The sequence below is a fragment of the Notamacropus eugenii genome, chromosome 3 (assembly GCF_028372415.1).
Source record: "Notamacropus eugenii isolate mMacEug1 chromosome 3, mMacEug1.pri_v2, whole genome shotgun sequence".
NCBI classification, from domain to species: Eukaryota; Metazoa; Chordata; class Mammalia; order Diprotodontia; family Macropodidae; genus Notamacropus; species Notamacropus eugenii.
This window is the reverse complement of record NC_092874.1, coordinates 334,048,137-334,065,298: the sequence shown is the minus strand read 5'-3', so window position 1 is coordinate 334,065,298 and position 17,162 is coordinate 334,048,137. Positions and strand designations below refer to the sequence as shown.

The following is a 17,162-nucleotide window of genomic DNA, read 5'->3' as shown; positions in this document are numbered from 1 at the left end:
ACCATCTTGCTAGTCATTTCTTATAGCAGAATAGTGTTCTATCACAGTGATATATACCACAGTATGTTCAGCCATTGCCCAATTGATGGACTTCTCCTTGATTTGCAATTTTTTGCCACCACAAAAAGAGCTGCTATAAATATTTTTGTACATATAGGTCTTTTCTCCTTTTATTTGATCTCTTTGGGATATAGACCAATATAGTGGTATTGCTGGGTCAAAGAACATGGTGCAGTTTTTTAGCTCTTTGGGCTTTATTCCAAATTGTTCCCCAAGATGTTAGACAAGTTTACAGCTCCACCAGCAGTTCATTTGTAACCCAATTTCTCCATATCCCTTCCAGCATTTGTCATGGAAAATAGTTTTAATAGAATAAGGGACTTTTAAGCTTTCCTAATGAAAAGACTAGAACTGAATAGAAACTTTGAAATTCAAGAAAAACCTAAAAAAGTAAATGCATTTGTTCTGTTAGAGGGGGCTAAATGCTGATAAAGTATTTATATTCAAATTGAGAGAAAAGTGACATTGTTTCTTTAAGGACCAGAGAGAGTTTAAAAAAATCAGATTCTATCCTGTTTTGTTGGGTTTTAGAGAAAGGGGAAAAGGAGGAAAAAAAGAAATACTTTAGTACAGAAACTAGGAGGAAGGAGAAGGAGACCTTGCTATTTTACATAAATGGAGTAGGTAAAAAGAAATTACAAACATCAAAGAAGTGTAGAGGGATTGGACATCTCATTAACCTTGCTCTTAACTGAGTTTCAGAGCCAGAGAAAGGATTGCACACACAGAAATACACCCAATGTAGTGCATCGAGAGTTTTCAAGGTTCTCAGCAGCTACTTCTCAATAAGTCATTACAGGATACAGACAGGTAAACTGCAGTTTATATGGGACATACACCATCAGTAGTTGGAGAATAATATGTGTGTTGATAATTCAGATGACACTATATATACATTTTCTCCTAAGCTGTTTGGCCCTTGAGAGTAACAAATGAGAAATGCCTTGCTTCTTATAAAGCAGTTTTGCTTATAGCAGGTGTAGGGTACTTACAACAAAAGGAGGATACTTAAATTGTTACTGGTTAAAGAATGTGTCCTTGTTAGCGTAGCCCTTTACCACAGAAAAAGAAAGCAGTATTTTTTAGTCAGTACATCAAAGAAGCATCTCAAAAAAAAGCAGAAAAATAGCAAATATTATGAAAAATAACTTTCAACAGTTAGAAATACATTAAACTAAAATAATAGAATTTGATTGTTATAAAATTATAATGAGCAAACTTGTATCCTAAGAAGAAGCCACCTCCATTATTTTTGCAGAAGTTGGGGTCCATGAGTATGAAATACTTCATAGAAAGCCACACTTTAAAAAATATATATTGGTTAGTTTTTTGGGACATTGTTTTTCTTCCTCTTTTTAAATTCTTTATTGTAAGAGGTGGCTCTGCTTGGGAGGGTGTAGGTTAGGGGTACACTGGGAAATATGTAGGTAATATAAAAACAAAGATCAAAAAAAATTTTGTATAAAAAAGAAATGCATTAAATTCATCTAGGAAAATGGGCTGAGATACGGTAAAAAGGACATAAGTACAGTAGAACTGAGTTGTAAATAATCTTGGTCAAACAAAGTCAGCTCCAAAACCTGAATCCTAAAGGAAAAGGGAAAGAGACATAGTGAGAAAGAAAATGTAAGAACGAGAGATTGGGTTCTAGTTTGGTGAGGAAAGGAGGAACAGAGGACTATGAAGAGATCACTTCAGTCACAGATCACTAGGGTTACTCAGATACCTTTTCTTTACCTCACACTGCCATTACAGAAGGGGAAAGATTGATCAGAAGTGTGCCTATAGCAAGGACTCCATAGAGAAGCCAGCTGAATGACAAAAGCAGATAAAAACTAAGGGAGAGAAATAAAACATACATTGAAAAATGTCATCTCACTGAACATGTATTTAGATGAAGAAGATGAGGATATTATAACAAATTCAATTTCCACTTAATAACACCAAGAAACTGGAATGGTTCTGGAGAATAATCAATGAATTAAGTAAAAATATCAATGAATAAGAAAAGAAAGTAGATCTTTGAAGGAAATAAATCAGCAAGTCTAATGATAGGAAGTTAGAACAAAATATAAACATTCTATAGCAATATAATTTTTTTATAGTACATAGAAATCAAGGAACAGAAGGAAAAATTAATTTGAGGGAAGGACATCAAAACCAAATTATAATAAGCCAACAGACTGTAAGTGCTGACTTTAGTGAAAGAAAAGAATATATAAAAATATTCAATAGGGAAAAAAACAACCTTAACAATTGTGATTTAAAATGTGAAGGGATTAAATTCCCTAATAAAAGGAAAGAGGAAGGGAAAAAAATGGATTTAAGAACCCCAACAATTTGCTGCCTACTATAAACCTAGGTCCTGGGTCTGTGATTTCATTGATATTAGAAACTTCTAAATGAGGAAACTACTAGTATAGATTTTTCTCTCCAGTTTAGTCATAGAGAGTAGCTCAGGACAGTTTTTTTTTCCATATAACACAATTAGCATTTATATAGTGCTTTCAGTTTTGCAAAACTCTTAACAAATATCACATTTTATGGTCACAGCAATCCTGGGAGGTAGTTGTTGTTATTATCATTTCCATTTTGTATGTGAGGAAACCGTGGTGAGCAGAGGCTAAATGACTTGTCCAGGATCACAGAGCTAGTAAACATCTGAGACCAGATTTAAACTCAGGTCTTCCTTACTCCACGTCCAGCACTCTTATCTACTATGCCACTTAGCTACTATTTTAAAAGTAATGTTTTATGGTATTTCAAAATGAAAAAAAATTCTTAGCTGTTGAGTACAAAAGCTGGCAGTAGTTTGCTGACCCTTTTCCTGGAGAACTGGAAGGATAAGTGACCCCCTGGTCACATAGGCTGTCTGTTCAAAGGAAGGACTTGAAACCAGGATGACGCCTGTCTCTGAATCTATTTCTTTATCCACTTTGCCATAGTGGATAAAGAAAAAAATCTTAACAAACTAGATATATGTAATAGATACACATAGAGTAAAAATGAAGTAATGGAACAAAATATTTTCATTCACAAGTAACTAAAAAAACAGGAGTTTCAACGATAATTTCAGATACAAGAGCAGAGTTGATGTTGAGAGACTTGACGCCATACGTAATGGAATAAAATTAAATATATATACACATACATGTATATATATGTGTATATATATATGCCAAGTGGCATAGTGTCAGTTTTTTTAAACCTAGAATTGCAAAATAACATTGATAGTGACACAGTAGCAGTAGGAAACTCTGATATTCTCTTAGTGCTGGATAAATATGAAGTATAAATGCGAATATGAAAGAAATATAAACAAGATAGAAAACACAGAGTCAAATAAACTACTAGAAAAATCAGATTTGTTTGGCCCATGATATTTGCTTAATGGAAACATTTGAGGAATACACGTCTCTTAGCTTCCATGGGACTTTTACAAAAAGTGATCATTCATTTTAGGGCAGAAAAGAATCTTAAATAAAAAAGGCAAAAAGAATAAATACAACCTTTATTGATCATAAAGAATATAGATATATATCCCTAATAATGAGTAGATCAAAGAACAAATCAGGTTGTTGTTCAGTGTTTCAGTCGTGTCTGACTCTTTGTGATGCGTTTTCTTGGCAGAGGTGTTGGACTGGTTAGCCATTTCCTTCTCTGTCATTTTACAATGAGGAAACTGTGGCAAACAGTTAAATGACTTGCCCAAGATCACAGTAAGTGTCTGAGGTTACTCTAGAAGATGGGTCTTCTTGACCCCACTCTGTCTCCACTGTGCCACCTAGCTGCCGCCTAGAAACAAACAGTTATATCAAATATTACTAACACTGAAACTTATGATTAGGAAAAATACTCAAGAATTTTACCTCTGAAAACTTAGGTGAACAGAATAAAAAAAGAGAGACTCAATGAATTGAATATGCAGCTAGGGAGCCTAGAAAGTAAATTAGCAATCCTATTTTATGCTGCAAGTCATTTCTTAGGCATTGGGCTGGGAACTGAGATTTCAATGACATAGAGAAGCTAGATGTATAGTGGGTAAAGTCTTGGACTTGGAGTCAGAAAGACCTGAATTTGAATGTTGCCTCCCATATTTACTGTCTTATCTAGGTGACCCTGAGCAAGTCACATAACCTTTTTCAGCCTCAGTTTCCCCATCTATAAAATGAGGATGATAATAGTGTATACCTCACAGGGCGGTTATGAGATAAAAATCAAATGAGATGAAAACTGTAAAATCCTTTGTAAACCCTAAAGAGCTATGTGAATGTCAGCTCTCGTTATCATTACCATTTCTCTGAGCTTCAGTCTCTTCATCTATAAAATGACTTTGAAGATCTCTTCCGGCTTTCAATATATGATCCTAAAACAAGTTCAGAAGAAGAAATGTTGACAGAGTAAAAATAGAGAAACTTGAGAATAAAAAGACTATGGAACTAACACATAAAAGAGCTGTATTTTTGATAAATCAGTGACTAAACTAATGAAGAAAAACAAAGAAAAATGGGCAAACTAGGTAAAAATCACAACTAACAAAAAGTCAAGAGAAGTATCAGAAACTGCTGTACACAACTAGCATACACAGAAGTTAGACAATATGGAATAGTAGACAGAAACTGGCCTCAGAATCAAAACCACCTGGATTCAAATCTCCTCTCAGTTTCAGAGCAGACGCCTCTTTGCGTTGGTAAAATAAGTTCTCTGTACCAGAGAAATAACAGGGCTAGTCAAATAACAGCAACAAAAACACCATATTTGATTACAGACCCTCAAACTTTAAGAATTCAAAGGAAGCAGATGAGAATCTACAAAAATGCCAAATACCTAAACAAGAAAAAGATCTTAAACAGCTTATTCTCAGAAAAAGCAATCCTGCAAGCCATAAATGAGTGATTAGAGGAAAAAACCTAGAGAATCAGTAAAGAAACTACTTGAAGTGATTAATAGCTTCAGTAAAATTGTTGAATTCAAAATAAATCTACCAAAAACATCACTAGTATTTCTTTAAAGGACTAACAAAAATCAGGAAGGAATCATGATATGAGAGATTTCCCTCAAAATACCAGCTAACACACATAAAATATCTGGAAGCTAACTTACCAAGACTAATATAAATGCAACTACAGAAAACACTTGCAAAAATAAAGGAAAACATAAATGGGTAGATATTCCATCATCGTGAGTAGGTGGTTCCAATATAACAAAAAGGATGCTGTCAAAATTATTTTACAGATTTGATGCTGTACCCGTCAAGTTACAAAGGAGATACTTTATAGAATGTGACAAAACCACAGTTCATTTGGAGGAATAATAAGTCTAGAATCTCAAAGGAAATAATGAAAAGTATAAAGAATTGTAAATAAAGTACAAATGGAAGGGGCAGGTAGAACTTTACCTGACCTTGAATTATAAACAATAGTCATTAAAACTATTTTGGTACTAGTTCAAGAAGAGAGTATACTGATCAATGGAACAGACTGGATAAGCAGGAAACAGAAGCAGTTGAAAACAGTAGTCCAGTGTTTGATAAACTCAAGTGCATAAATTCTGAGGATAAGAATTCCCTTTTTGACAAGAAATGATGGAAAAACTTGAAAATTTTGTAGAAATTCAGTTAACATACTTCATAAAATCTAAAAAATGGATGTACAACCTGCAAATTAAGGTACATCATAAAAAAATTAGAAAAGAGTAGAGGCGGTACCTTTCATCACCATAGATATGGGGAGAATCTTAAACAAGAAAAAAAGTTTTGATCACATAATATTAAAAAGTTTCTGCTGTAATTAAATCTTTGAAAAAAGTAAAAAAAACTAAGTGGGAAGATGTTTGGCTCTCCAATTCTCCAATAAAAACAACTTTTGTGTTGCAAACTAGGAAAGATTGAAATATGCGAACTGTCAATGTTGGAAGGGCTGTGTGAAGACTGATTAAAACATTAATAATCTGAATTAGTGAATTGGTCCAGCTGTTCTGAATATAATTTGGAATTATGAAGGAAGGGTGAAAGAACTGTCCATACCCTTGAACCAACAGTTCTGTTCTAAAGTTAGAGACAGAAGCAGTCAGTCAGCAAACATTTAAGTGCCTATCCTGTGCTTATCCCTATCCCCCTGAGCTGGAAATAGCCCTTACTCCCAAGGAAGTTACATTTTAGGACCCTATGTTGTGATAGAGATTTCATTAATATGGGGAACTCCCAGGTGAGCACCTTCTCTGCATCTTACTGTCTTAGTTGCTTTGAGTATCAGGAGTGCTTGACAGTGATTTGCTTATGGTCACATAGCCAATATGTGTTAAAAGCAGAACTTGAAACCAAGTCTTCCTGGATTTGTGACTGGTGCTGTATTCATCTTGCTTCTCAAGAGTCAGAATGCATATCCAGATATTTATAACAGCATTCTGTGGTAAAAGTGGGTGCTCTTTGATGAATTGCTGTGGGGGGTGGGGTAGACCTCTGCTTATATAAATGTTGTAATAGGTCAAATCTGACTCAGGCTAGATAGGCAGGCACTTTAGATTCAAGATTGGCATGTAAACTTAAGGAGTTTATGTAGTCCTAGCAGGAGAAGTCAATTCAAATTAACAAGCATATATTTAAGTGCCTGCTATGTACCAGACACTGTGCTTAGAGCTGGAGATACAAACAAAGACAAAAACAGTCAGCCTTCAAGGAGCCCACAATCTTATTGGGGGAGACAACATATAAATAAGATATATTTACGATATATTGGAGATAATCTCAGAGTGAAAGCACTAACCTTAAGAGAGATTAGGAAAGAGAGGGAGAGAAATCTAGGTATAAGGGATAGCCATTGAAATGCCTGGAATTAAGAGATGTAGTATCTTATGTAAGGAACTGCAAGGATGCCAATGTCACTAAATCATAGAACATGTGGAAGGAGGTGTTGGGAGTGTGGGTGGGTGTGGGGGAGGAGGAGGACTAGAATAAGGTATAAGAAGAATGGAAAAGTAGGAAGAAGCCAAGTTATCAAGGGCATTAAAAGGAGAATTAAAGGATGATAACTACCAGTGATAGATCAAGCAAGTGTTATTTGTTGTATGTGTGTGGCCTTTTGTTTTGTTTTTTTATAGATAGCAAGAAAGCAGCCAGTAGACTGAGAGAAATTAAAGATTAGTGGGGGGAAGGGGGGGTGTGGTGAGGTGGATAAAGGGGCAGTCTTCCAGAGAAGACCAGATAATGGGGATCATGTATACTTGTAGAGGAGTTTGCCTTTTATAGCCAGAAGGACCTTTTTCTGTGACTTGGAAAGCCTACTAGGGAAAGAATATTCCCAAAAGGGAAGGGATGTTAATTGAAGATATTCTTAATTGAGCTGAGCACAGTGTTCTTGTAGCAGTGTCAAAGGCCAAGCAAGGAGCCAGTCTGTGTCTTGTCTGTTTTTCACTCAGTGAACAGGAAGCCATGTCAAAGGCCAAGTCTTAGTTCTCTGAGTCAATTAAATCTTGAGGACAGTTTCAACATCTTTTAAGGAACAACTGTCATAATCCGCATGAGGGTAGAGCCTTACGGTATTGCTTCCATCAAAAATGTTATGAAATATTTTGAGTAAGAATGTGAAAAATTCAGAGAAGCATTGGAAGATTTTTATGAACTGATGTAGAACAAAATAAGCAGAGCGAAATGAGTATACACGATGACTGGCAATATAAATGAAAAGGTTCTTTAATGGAAGCTGGACTCTTAGTAAGTGAAAATCCATTGATTATATAGAGGAAGTAGTAATGAAGCACTCCTTTCAGCAAAGAGACAAGACATTTTATGGAGCATGTCAAATGTGGTAACTGTTTCTGGTACTTTTGCTTAATTGTTTTTCTTTGTTATGAGGGGAGGGTTCAGTCTTGAGAAGGAGGGAAGGGTTTTTTAGAAATGACTTGAGATAAAGACAAAAGGCATCAATAAGATATTTTTAAAAGATGAGTTTAAAGTACATTTCAAGGAAAGAGTAGACGATTTGTGTGTATTTGGCATTCGTACCTGTAAATTAGTTTGTTCTATGTATTTGCTTGTTTTCTCTCTTCAGAAATGAAAGTAATTGAATCTTTGTCTTATTTTAGGTTTGTGAAGTTTTCTATGCCCAGTGTACCTGACTTCGAAACATTATTCTCACAGGTTCAGCTTTTTATCAGCACTTGTAATGGGGAACATATTAGATATGCAACAGACACTTGTAAGCTATATATTAATTTATTCTTTTCTGTTGAAAATGTTTTGTATTTACTATGGTTACTTGAATTTTTAAATTGTTTATTGTCTTTATCTAGTTGCTGGTCTTTGCCACCAGTTAACAAATGCTCTTGTGGAAAGAAAACAGGTAAGAAATTTTATTTAGTGATTTTAAGCCCAGTGTACAATACTGTTTGTCTAACTTAGCTTGTTTAGAATGAAGATTAAAGCTAGTAATATTAACACTTTGTAAATAATACCTTCTGAGCAACTCAAAGTACTTTTCCCATGTCGTTTAATTTAAACATTTTGTGTAGAAGAAATAGGCATAAAGACATTTAACTGACCATTCCTTAGGTGACCAAACTAGTCAGTAGTGCCTTAATTTTAAGGTGCTAGTCTTAGGACTCAATTTAATATTTATTTTGTTATAGGATATTACTTTTCTACCTGTATGAATTTAAAATAGTTTTCAATATGTTGGTGTGAGAGAGACTGAAAATATAAAATATATGTTAGGTGTTACAAAGAGCACTGTAGTTTGAAAGAAAGGCTCATAGTAAACAACCAGTCTTTTGCCGTGTGAGTTCTTCAGTGTATTTACAATGTGACTATAAAATGATGCTACCTAGAAAAATCAGTGAGTGTTCTTCTTTTAGTCACACCTCACAGTGTAAGGTCCTACATTTGATAGTACTTGGTTTCAGTCTTAAATTCACGTATGAGATAATGTTCTTGGAAGGAGTATTTATACTGTTCTAATTGGCTTTCCCAAAGAACAAATGCTAGCACTTTTTAACAACAATTTGAAGTTTCCTGATTTATTTAATCTAGCTTATGTATCAAAAATAGTACTTCGTAATATTGTGATTTCATCAGTATACTCCCTTAACTGATGCAAATCACAGCCTTTCCACACCTACTTATCTTAATGTGTTTCTTTTTATCCCATACGTCACCCAGATAGGATCAGCACAGCTTGTTGGAAGTCTTTTTCTTGTTTTTTTAATATCTTGGAGATAGTAACACATAACTGATTGTTCCTCAGTTGTCTCTTGTATTTAGTACATGACCCTGCTCATTTTATTTTGTTCGATGTATTCTGGATGGACTCTTTTCATGTTTTGTATAATGTTCAGAGGTTGGTGATATGCCAGAACTTCTTAATATTTATATGTACAGAATTTCTGTATTTTGTTTATTTAAAGTTAATTAAAATTAAAATTTCTTCATTCAAAATTGAAGTGCTTTGAGAGAGAGACTGGCTTCCATAGTAAATAAATAGTTTTCTGGTTTTCAGTCAGTGCTGAAATTGCATTATCTCATAAGAAATTCTTTTAAACATTGAAGGTCAATGTTTCCTATTACATAAAAACAACAGTTTCCTGAAAGGATATGGAAACCTCAGATTGTTGTTTAAAGGAACCTATCAATTAGTATTTTTTTTATTTGTAAGTGACAACATAAGATCCAATGTGCTGCCATCTATGAGAACTTATCTGAAAGAGATGTCATTTCTGACAGCCCCTGCGAGGAATTGGTGTCCTCAGACAAGCCATAGACAAGATGCAGATGAATACAAACCAGCTGACCTCAATACACGCAGATCTCTGCCAGGTAAGAAGTAGAATTATGAATAAATGTAAAATCTAAGGTTTTTAGGATTTGCATATTTCATATACTCAGTGTTATGATCAGTTGGGCAATATTACTGTCTTCATAGGCCTATAGCTGGGAAATGACAGCTTTCTGAGACTTTTCAAAACTGATAGCTGTCCATTTTTAATGATTCACATAGGGACAAATGGTACTAATAGAATGGTAGAATGGTTCTAATAGAATGCTAAGGATGATGAAATCCTAGGTAAGAGACCTTAGGGGCACAGACCGTAGGGGCACATTCCTTTCAGTTTAGCTCTTTTTTCAGTGGGATATAGGTAAAGGGAATAAGCATTTATGTAGTGCCTACTATATGCCAGGTACTGTGCTGAGCATTTTTACAAATATTAACTCATTTCATTTTGACAGTAACCTTGGGCTATTATTATCCTTATTTTACAGTTGAGGAAATTGAGGCGGAAAAGTGACTTGCTCAAGGTCATGTACTAGGGAGTATGTGAGAGCAGATTTGAATTCAGATTTTCCTGGTTCCAGGTCCAGTATGTGATCTATCGTGCCACTTAGCTTTGGTTAAAGGATGTGATTAGTTTTATGACTGCTGTTACATATTGTTCTCTAAAACTTTTGAATTAGTATCTAATCTCATTACTAATGTGAAATATTTCTGGTTCTTTCTATCCCTGCCAGCCTTAGATTTTTATCTTTTTCAAATACGTTTGCTATTCTAGTAGATATATGGTGGTCTTTTGAGGTCACGTTTACATTGCTCTGATTTTTAGGGACATGTAAGTTTATTTCTTTGGCTATTAAGTTTGTATTTCTTCTTTCATAAGTGAACTGTGTGTCAGATACTTTCAGTTTATCTTATTCTGGAAATCTGTGATCCTTAAACTATCTTGGTACGCATTGTCTTTTAAGGGCATTCGCATAGACTTGTGTAGAATTCATATAACCTTTCAGAGTTGCCGTTTTGCTTTTCTTTAACTTGTGGTTTCTTTCTTGTTCCAGATATGGCACTTTTCTTTTCAAATTCTCTGTTACTTCAGCATGATTCTCTGTCATGAATTTTAAGTGGTCTACTTGGTTGGTTGTTTATTCTCTTGAGAGATTTACTTTCCAATGTCATTTCTATCCTAATAATTTCTTTGAAATCTTTTGAACTATTCTCAGGTTTCTTGCTGATTTCCTATGATCTCTGGAGAGTCTACAGAATTTTATTTTTCACTGGACATTTTTATTAACTTTTCTTCATTGCATAATACTTGTTCAACATATTATGACTCTTCTTTGAGCCTTTGCTTATTTTTGCTTCTGTCTTACAAGTCTTATTTTAACTATTTAGGAGTTAGGCTTCTACCCAACCTTTCTCTTCTGGAGTTTTTTAGCCTCCTTTTTTCTTATATTTTAATATATTTTATATCTTACATTTCTATTTCTTCTTTTCTTATATTCTTGGTAGCTCATCTCTGATTTCCATCCTCACTCTTGGTGTCTTCTCCAACTACTGATGTGACATGGACCTTTTCTCCTGCATTGTGTATTCTTAGCCTCTTTTGGTTGTTTTGGAGTTTGGGGGAGACTTACTAGGACTTGGTCAGCTCTTTGTCTAGAACCACTACACTATTCCTAATCTGGAATAGTGCAAGCTTATTTAATATTTTGATGATTCAGTTTCATTATAATTTATTTCCTTTGTAATGCTATGTATTTTATTATATTCATTTAAGTAAATTATTCTGAGAAAACTTTGTCAGATTACCAAAATACATTACCAAAAGTTTACAAACTTCTGGTCTAGAGTAAACTCCATGGGGGTAGTAATAATCGTCACTAACATGTATACGGCGCTCGCTATGTACCAGGCATTGTGCTGGGTACTTTATAGTTCTTACCCCATCTAACCCTCACAGCAGCCTGGGAGGTAGGTGCTCCTGTTATTCCCATTTTAAAGTTGAAGAAACTGAAGCAGCAAGAGGTGAAGTCACTTGCCTGGGGTCATACAGTTATGAAGTTCCTGGAGCTGGATTTGGATGACAAGAAGTAGGAAGCCCAGCTCTCTCCCTGCTTTGTCCCCAGCTGCCCAAGCTAGAAGACAGATCCAGTCTAGGTTTCTAGTGCTCTTGTCCTTAGGTTTGGAAGCCTATTCCTCCAGTGGGTTCTGCCCTGGGATATGTTTCCTCTTTCACCTAGCCCTCAGTTATACTTCCTTTGCATGGCCACACTTACTGCCCCTTTTCCTTTGTGGGGAGTGTTAGAATCCATATTGACTCACCTCTCTAGAAAAAACTGAAAGAGCAAGGACCCATGACTGTGAGGGCCCTGGGTGTGGTACCTGGCATTTGAGGGGGGAAGAGGGAGAATGGGAGCTCGCACGTTAGTTCAATAACGTGTTTTACATTTTAAAAAAATATTCCTTTTCATTGTGAACTTTAAAATCATCCACATGAGGCAGAGCAGCACAGTGTCGAGAGTACCCTGGAGTGACAGCCAAGTGGAGTTCAGATGCTGCCTTTGACACTGTTTGAGTCACCTTGGGTAACTCACTCAGCTGTCAAAAGATGGGACCTCCAAGGATCTTTCCAGGTCTAGGCTTTTGATCCTATAAATATTTCTCTACACAAAGAACAACAGAAAAGATGATTTTACATAAAACCATGAACTTTGATATAATTTGTCTTTTTTTTTCTGAGTGTATATGAAATTTTACAGGGTAGTAACAAAATTACCTTATTTAGAGATCCTTCTGAATTTCCTATCGTGTTTTTCTTTGATGCTGTTTTTACTGATGCTGTTTTCTTGTTTTTCTTAATTCTTTTTTTTGCTTCTGTCATTATATACTTATTCCACTGTTCCCTCCAAATAGAAATCCACACTTACGCAGATCAGTATAGTCAAGCAAAACAAGTCAGCACACTCCTTGTGTCTGTTGATCTGTGTCTTATTTTGTACCCTTAAACCATCACCTCTCTGACAAGGAGAGGGAAGCATACTTCATCCTTACTTTTCTGAAGTCATGGTTGATCAGAGTTCTGAGGTCTTTCAGTGTTTTTTCCTTTGCATTATTGTGGTAATTGGTTGAATTGTACTGGTAGTTCTATCCATTTCATTCTCCATCTGTTTATACAAGTCTTTCCAACTTTTTCTTATTGTGTCATATTCCTGGATTATGGCACAACAATATTCCATAATGTTCATAAATGATACTTAATTTTTCCATTCCCTAGCTGATGGACATTCATCTTCTTTGTTTCAACATAAAATGCTATTTTTTTCCCTTTCACCAGCCTAAGTAGGGCTGATAAAATTATTTTTGGTAGCCATTATTTTCATGGAGACTTGCAGATTTTATCTTTTAACAGAAAATTAAGGGCACAGAAGAAAATTGCTCACAACTATCTACCGAAACATATACCAAAGAAGGGTAACAGGCAAAACATAGTAAGGAGAGTATTAGTAGTAAGGACCAATAATTCATAGGAAACTATCAAAAAGTAGAATCAGCAATTGAAATCATGGTTTTATATGACTATACATAAAATTCAGGTGAACTAGAGATTTTAACATAATGAAGTAAATTTGGTTTCATAGAGGTTATCATTGAGACTTTTGGCAGGATGGGATTTGACCAGAATGGGGCTATGGAATTGTATACTGTATTCCAAAGGAAAAAATGGATAAAATAGGCAACAAACTAGCATTGTGTATTAAGAAGTTATATTCCTATGAGGAAATTCAGAAGCATGTAGGAAAATATTTGGGATAGAATAAATTGAAAAAATAAATAAAGGTGATATTGTGAATGGAATACACCATCTATCCACAAAGAAGAAAAACATCATAAATGTAGCACAGAGGTATGATACAGTTGTGATGGAAGAATTCCATTATCCCACATGTGCTGGAATATTTTCTTTTCTAAATCTGAGCAGGTAATATATTTGTGGCTTGCCTCACTCATAATTTGGTTCTTCAAAAGATAGAGGAAGTAGCAAGGGGGGATGCTATTCTGGACCTGGTTTTGCCCAATAAGGAAGACAGCTGGCTGCTGAAGTAGAAACCATGGGAATCTTCCAAGGAGTTATCTCCTCCATCTTAGGGGTGCTGCTAGAGGAAGAGAGGACTGTGAAGTGTAGTCTGATGTGTACCTTAATTTCTGACTTTGGAGTCAGAGAGTGGGAAGGCCCAGAATCTTACAGGATGATAGGCATGAAATTTTGATGACAAATTGTTTGGGTGAGTAAAAAATGGGAGAGCTCTCAAAAGAATCAGATGTAGATACATAAGAAACTCATCTGCCAATTTGGACTTTAAAAGATATATATAGGGATAGAAGAGCAGGTAACTAAGGGTGAATAAAGAAAAGTGGCAGGTCCTGTAAGGAATGTCAGGGGTGCTCAATGTCCTGGGGCTGGTGGTGAGCACAGAGTACTCTTTTTGTCAGTGATGGTGTGGAGAATTCTTGATATGGAAATGGCTTGTCCCAGTGCAAACAGGCAGGTCATTTGTTAATTATATTCTTTTTTTTTTACATTTTTAAAAATTAATTTGTTTTCAGTTTATATATATATATATATATATATATATATATATATATATATATATATATACACACATATATATATTCATTTTATTTATTTTTAATGTTCTACAATCACTACCATAAAACTTAGGTTTTTTTTCCGCCTACCTACCCCACCCACCCTCCTCCCTCCCCAAGACGGCATACAGTTCTATATAGGATCTACACACACATTCCTATTGAATACATTTTCATTATAGTCATGCTGTGTAGAAGAACTAAAATAAATGGGAGAAATCCTATAACATAATACACACACACACACACACACACACACACACACACACACATACACACACACACACACACACACACACACACACACACACACATCTGCTACATTCTGCAGTTGAATTCCATACTTCTTTTTCTGGATGTGGAAGGCATTTTGCCTTAGAAGACTATTGGGATTTTTTTTTTTCTTCAGTTTTTCAAAATCACTTCACTATGTTTTAAAGTTTCTCCTCCCTCTTCCCCCAAGCCAGCATGCAATATTATATGGGCTGTACACATACATTCTTATTAAACACATTTTCACATTAGTCATGTTGCATAGAAGAAATAAAATGAATAGGAGAAACCAGTAATTATATTCTTATTGAATTTGCTGGGGGTTCTTAGAGGATTGTGACTTTCTGTGGATCACATCATTGGTATGTGTTAGAGGCAAGACTTGAACCCAGATCTTCTTGACTCTAAGACCAGCTGTCTGTTCAAAATTTGAGACTTAAGGTATTGAAGGACTTTAATATGGAAGAAGGATTATTTTCTTTTATTCCAGAAAGTAGAGCTATATATAGAGTAGGTGTAAAGAGATAGAAATGGTCTTGATGAAGGTTGGGGGGGGGGGGCAGGGGCAGATCTTAGCAATTAGAATTGTCCAAAAGTAGAATAGACTGTTACTTATAACTGGAAGTCTGAAGTTATTTTAATTGTCCATCTTGATAAACAGTTGACTGAATAATGCAGTAATGTCAATTCATTGTGAATAGTTAAAAGAATAATCTGTTTTCCCCTTCAATTTTAGCTTTTTAAAATATAATGAATGTAAGTTTGAACATATATTAATACCATTTCTCTCCCCAAAATTCCTTGTTTGTGAAATTACTGCATGTATTCAAATTAATTTAATGCTTTCATCTTTTCTTGCAGCTTTGTTTGTTGGCAAAATGCTTTAAACCTGCACTCCCCTATCTGGATGTGGATATGATGGACATTTGTAAGGAGAATGGGGCTTACGATGCAAAGCATTTTTTATGTTACTATTATTATGGTGGAATGATCTACACGGGGCTAAAGAACTTTGAAAGAGCACTCTACTTTTATGAACAGGTAACTCTTTCTTAATTTTTATGACCAAAGGAACAGAGTTTTATGTATTAGATTGTTCTAAGAGGCTAGAGTTTTGTGGGTAGATACTCCTTTTCTTTTAAAAAAATTATCATTAAACATTTAATAGTAATTTAATTTTTTTTGTGAAGTATGGATAGTCTCTTTGACTCGTTAGTTTTTAAGAATAAATTAACAATATATTTGTGAATTAGAATGCCATAACCTAAAGAATACCCAAAGGATCATAGTCCTAATTAAGGAAGTTAGGATGCTATAATAATACTAGTAATGATAATTGCGTTCATATAGTACTTTAATATTGACAAGTTGGCCCCCTTGTGCCTCACATGACATAGCTGCAGAATGACCACTGAAATTACAGGTCAGTCCATTGAAGCTTAGAAATAAGCAGCTGTTACACAAAATCAACTCACCTCTCTGTTTTCTCATCCATAAAATAAGGAGGTTGGATTAAATGACTTCTGACTAGCCTTTTCCAACTCTAAGATCTTGTGACTGTAATGAACAAGCTGTAAGTAATCTAAGTAGAGATTGTCCTTGTAATGAAAACCTGGTGAGAGGTAGTATAGTGGAGAGAAAACGCTGGCCTCAGGCAGGAAGATCTCTGTTCAGGTCTCTTCTGACATATTGGTGTGACCAATCTCTTAATGCCCCAGGTCTGAGATTGTGAATTGCAGAACAGTTATAGATGTGTGTTAGTACAGGTTATTTCTTCACTAAAAACTTTCCTTATGAAATCACAGGTCCAGACCAAAATGGACAACTAATAATGTAGACCGAGAAGGCCATTAGATGGTCCAGTGGGTAGAGTACCAGGCCTGGAGTCAGGAAGACCTGAGTTCAGATTTGGGCCCCCCCAACACTTGTTAGCTGTGTTACAACCTCTATGTGTCTCAGTTTCCTCATCTATAAAATGGAGGTGATAATAACACCTCCCTCCCATGATTGTTCTGGTGGTAAAATGAAATAGTAATTGTCAAGTGCTTAGCACAGTGCCTGCCATGTAGCAATTGCTATATAAATGTTAGCTATTATTATTACTTTTTTTGTAATGATAATTCTAAAAAAATTTATTTTCGGTTCCAAATTCTCTTCTTCCCTCCACTCAAATGATGCCCATTACATACATGAAGCCATTCAGAACATCTTTACATTAGCCATGTTGCCAAAAAAAAAAGCAAGAAAAAGTGAAAACTTTACTTCAGTCTGCATGGAGAGTTCCTCAGTTTTATTTCTGCAGGTGGATAGCGTTTTTCATCATGAGTCCTTGGGAAGTGTTGCGGATCATTGCACTGATTAGAGTAGCTAAACCTTTAGTAGTTGGTTATTGTTACAGTATTGTCGTTATTCACAGTTTCT

The 17,162-nt window shown here is 35.2% G+C and overlaps 1 protein-coding gene across 2 annotated transcripts in view; it reads left to right on the top strand.

Annotated features, from left to right (window-relative positions):
* The window catches only part of COPS3 (COP9 signalosome subunit 3), a 41,682-nt gene that overhangs the window by 12,036 nt on the left and 12,484 nt on the right, over positions 1–17,162 (top strand). For both annotated transcript variants that reach the window (XM_072597064.1, XM_072597065.1), the window contains exons 3-6: positions 8,143–8,255; positions 8,350–8,399; positions 9,776–9,868; positions 15,603–15,782. In XM_072597064.1, the coding sequence (XP_072453165.1) occupies positions 8,143–8,255; positions 8,350–8,399; positions 9,776–9,868; positions 15,603–15,782 (436 nt within the window). The remainder of the gene's footprint in view (positions 1–8,142; positions 8,256–8,349; positions 8,400–9,775; positions 9,869–15,602; positions 15,783–17,162) is intronic.